The sequence below is a fragment of the Myotis davidii genome, unplaced genomic scaffold, assembly GCF_000327345.1.
Source record: "Myotis davidii unplaced genomic scaffold, ASM32734v1 scaffold122, whole genome shotgun sequence".
NCBI classification, from domain to species: domain Eukaryota; kingdom Metazoa; phylum Chordata; class Mammalia; order Chiroptera; family Vespertilionidae; genus Myotis; species Myotis davidii.
The window spans coordinates 1,381,316-1,385,668 of NW_006293234.1; the positions used below are offsets into that span (position 1 = coordinate 1,381,316).

General features: G+C 47.6%; 1 protein-coding gene across 1 annotated transcript; it reads right to left on the minus strand.

The window, feature by feature from the left end:
- Window positions 1–334: 334 nt before the first annotated feature.
- DIRAS3 (DIRAS family GTP binding RAS like 3) lies at window positions 335–2,718 on the minus strand. The gene is made up of 2 exons (XM_006766910.2): window positions 2,609–2,718; window positions 335–1,535 (listed from the first exon to the last, which is right to left on the minus strand). Exon 2 carries the CDS (start codon window positions 1,478–1,480, stop codon window positions 791–793), a length of 690 nt encoding a protein of 229 aa, XP_006766973.1. The 5' UTR covers window positions 1,481–1,535; window positions 2,609–2,718; the 3' UTR covers window positions 335–790.
- Window positions 2,719–4,353: the final 1,635 nt, after the last annotated feature.

Below are 4,353 nucleotides of genomic sequence, written 5' to 3' on the forward strand. Positions count from 1 at the left end.
GCCGGCGTTCTATCCACAGAGCTAAAGCAGCTAGGGCTGAAATTTCAATGCTATTATGTGATTTTGTTGTTCAGTGGAGAAACAATTATCACAGGTGATCGTATGCAGGAAAAGCTTTAAGTCATGGAACCATGATGCTTTCTGAAAACCGCAATGTGGATTATCCGAACATTTTTAAATGACTCAGGACACTGGCACATCTTTATTTATTTATTTTTCATTTATTTGTTATTGTTGATAGTATTACAGATATCATTTCCCCCCTCCCGCCTCCCCCCAGTCTCCACTTTCATAATTTTCTCTGCCCCCACTCTCAATACTCAAAATATTCATTTATCTTGTTTAATAGATCTGTCTCCCAGTCATCTAGCAAAGCTTTTGTTGCAAAAACACATTTCTTAACAATTACGTACACAACAAGAAAGGTTTGGACATTTACAGGACTTGAAATGTTTAAAAATTAATACATGGTAACAGGGTTACAAGGACAGTGGCAACTTTCCGTTTATTTTGCTATTTCATTCTCTTTTTTCAAACAATTATCTCTGAAGTCTGTCCAGACTTCTCCTATCTTCCCTCCTCCAATATCAACGCTGTAACCATTTGAAGTCTCTTGGCCTGGGAAAAAGAAAAATTATGACTTGACAGGGGACACATACTGACGTCTAGCTGTTACAACCCAAAGCACAGCACACAGTCCTGTACAGGTGACACGTTCTACTGTCATCGGTCCACGTTCTCTACCCTCCCTCGGAGAAGGTGGTCAGACCCCTAGGACCCAGGGCTCCCATTAGGGCTCAGCGGCCAGCACATCTTCGGCGATATTGGGCATCTGGGATTTCACGGGGGTGGGCTGGGGGGTGGTATCGGGCTCCCTCTCTTGGGTCAGCAGCTCAAAGAACAGCTCCTCCACGTTGATGTTCTTCTTGGCGGAGGTCTCGAAGAAGCCGCAATTCCACTTCAGCGCGTAGGCAGCGCCATCTAGCGTGGTCAGCTCCCGGCGGACCTCATCGCATTTGTTGCCCACCAGCACGATCGGGTATTTGTAGAGGTTTCCACCCTTGATCTCGCGGATCAGCTCATAGAAGGGCGTCAGCTCTTCCAGGGTTTGCTTTTCGGTGACCGAGTAGACCAGGATGAAGGCGTGGCCCCTGGCAATCTTGAGGCACTGCAAGGCCGGGTAGAGCTGACCGCCAGGTAGGTCGGTAATGCGCATCTTGGTTCCCGAGCCGAAGAACCCGTCTGGCACATGGTAGATGACATCGGCCAACGGCGCCTGTGGCACATACTTATCGGAGTAGCAGCTGTTGACCCATCTCTGCACCAGGGCGCTCTTGCCGACGCCGGCAGAGCCCAGGACCACCACGCAGAAATCTTTTTTCTTCTTAGGGATCAGGATAGAGCGGATGAAATTCAGAGTGGGCGAAGGTCGCAGCCTCTGCCCCAGCTTCTCCTTGAGGCCAGAGCAAGAATTGCCCATGGTCGCGAACTGGCACGAAGACGTGCGCACAACTTCTCTGGCACTGAGACGGAGTCTAGGGAGAAAGAAAGGGAGAGAGATGCCACTTAGAACCTGGAACGTGGTCCCCTGCCTGGCTCAGCTCGCTCCCCAACCCCACATCCTCCCTCCTCTTAGGCGGAGTTTGGCGTATAATGGACGCCAGGATCGCGCCAAGGGCGCAGTACTCGGTGCTTACTGTTTAAAACGAGCAACTAAAACCACAGGAGCCAGAATGCTTGGTTCATGGTGCCGAGAGATACCCACTGCCCACAGCAACTGTCTCCGTGTCATCCAGGGAGGGTACCTGCGGACGATGTGCCCGCCGGTCCACACCGCGGCCCCCCCTGCTCCATGCCGCGCGCGCACAGAGAAAAAATTGGGGTAGAAAAATATTAAGCCCAAAGTTAAAGCCTTTACACGCCAGCGAGGTCGAATTAAAAGATAACTAAATAAAATGACGAAAAATGAAACCACAGCTCTTACGCCCCAAATGAGTCTTAGACCTCAAACGCTAGCGTAAACTATTTTATCCTAAGACGAGACCGATCCCAGGGAACCGGAAGCATCTGCCTTCAACTACGGGCTCCGTCACTTGCGGGCTCCGCGACCGTTATCAGTATTTGCATCTGCGAAACGGGCAAAACACTATCCGCGTCACCGAACTGTTGTGACCGTTAAATAGCAGAATGCAGAACATCGGCAAGTGGAAAGGTTTGATCAGTATCCGCTCCGATGTCACGTAGAAATCCTGGCATGGCGCCTAAATATTTGCCATAATCTTAAAAAAAAATATTTTGTACGAGGTATTGCGGCAATATAACCACCACGTCCGCCCCTTTCTAAAGGGTTCTACCTGCCGTTTAGTAATCCCTTGTTCATCTACAAAAAGCAACAAATGACGCAATACATTTTTCAAGGGAAGGCTCCTGAAAAATAGCCAGGATATTTTTCTTTCAGGAATGGAATGACGCCACTAGAAACAATAGCTAAGAACTATTGTTTTTTTAAAAAAAATAGAATACTTAAAAAGCAAGATGCTAGCGGGCAAATCCGCTCCGGACCCGGGCGGCAATGGCGGTATTTGCAGATGCGTCACCAACCGCTTACCTGGAGCTGCAACAGGAGCGCAGCACGACCAGCTCGCTCGGAGGTTCCGAGAGAAATGCTCCCAAAATTCTCCTCCGTTAGACTTGGGGGCGCAGGCTGGGAGACTCCACTTGCGCGATAGGCAGAGGGGGGACCGTCCTTGTGGGGGGCTGGCCGAGCACAGATGCATGCCCACCCCTCCCCCAGCCTTCCATCCTGGCGTCCCCCACACCTGAGAGTGCCTGTACCCTAAGCCCAGGGCTGGAGGAAGGGGGGGTGGTCCTGGATTCGCAGGCATTGGCCTCTGTGGGCTTAGCCATACCAAGATTTCTGTTTGAAGAGACTGCAGGACCTTCCTCGCTGTTGGATTTCCTGTGGTTTAGACAGGTTCCATGTCAGAGGGATGAGGGTGCCCTTTAAACCCAGGGACATTAAGCAGCTATCACATTCATCCCTTCTCTTTCTCTAATGTCTCATTTGATCCTCACAAAAACCTTATTTAAAAGACCAGGGCAGGAATAAAGATGTTTTTGGAGGCAAGACACACATACACACACACGCGCGCGCGCGCGCGCGCACGCACCCAGGAAAAACTGGGGTGGAAAATATATACCCCAAAGTTAAAGCTTTTAAATCCCAGAGAAGTCCAATTAAAAGATTATTAAATAGAATTCACAAGAGATGATGAAAATATGAAACCACAGCTCTTACACCCAAAATGAGTCTTATACCTCACAAGCTAGTATAAAATACTTTACCTTAAAAAGAGCCCTGTTGCCCTAGACAGTTGCTCAGTGGATAGAGCATCCGTCATGGGTTTGATTCCGGTCAAGGACATGTACCTGGGTTGCAGGCTCAATCCCTGGCCCTGGTCAGGGTGTGTGCAGGAGGCAACCAGTCGAGGTGTCTCTCTCACATTGATATTTCTTTCTCTCTGTCTGTCTGTGCCCCTCCCTTCCACTCTCTCTAAAAATCAATGGGAAAATATCCTCGGGTGAGGATTAACAACAATGACAAAAAACCCACACACAAAAGAAGAGACTTATCCCAGGGAAGCAGCACTATACTGGGCCAGAGGATTCAAGGAACTGGGCTACAAAGAGTTCTGAAATAGGTATCAGCTAGTTAGGATTCACAATTTGGAGATACATATGTCAGGGAAAAAGACAATTAATGAGACTAACATTGAAATGAATCAGATGTTGGAATAACGTGAGAAGGATTTTAAAGCAGCCATTATACTTCAACAAGCACTTATACTTCTTTTGAAACAAATAAAATAAAAACTTCAGCAAATAAAATATATAAAAAGGATCTAAATGAAAATTATAGAACTGAAAAATACAATAATATAACTTTTTCAATAATATGCTTTTATTGATTCTATAGAGAGAGGATGGGAGAGAGAAACATAAATGAGACAAACATCTATGGGCTGCTTCTTGCACACCTCCTGCTGGGAATCGAGCCCAGGCATGTGCCCTGACCGGGAATTGAACTGGCAACCTCTCGGAGCATGGTAGGACACTCAGTCATCTAAGGCACACTGGCCAGGGTTAAACTTTTTTAAAACTTCCTAAATGGGTTCAATAGTAGAATGGAGGTGACAGAGGATAGAATCGGTGAACTGAGGATAAAGCAACAAAATGTACTTAATGTCAACAACAGAGAGATAACAACCTGGGGGAGGGGTGGGCTGAATAGCCTCAAGGACACACAGGACATTCCTACATTCGTGTCATTAAAGTCCCAGAAGGAGGGGGAAA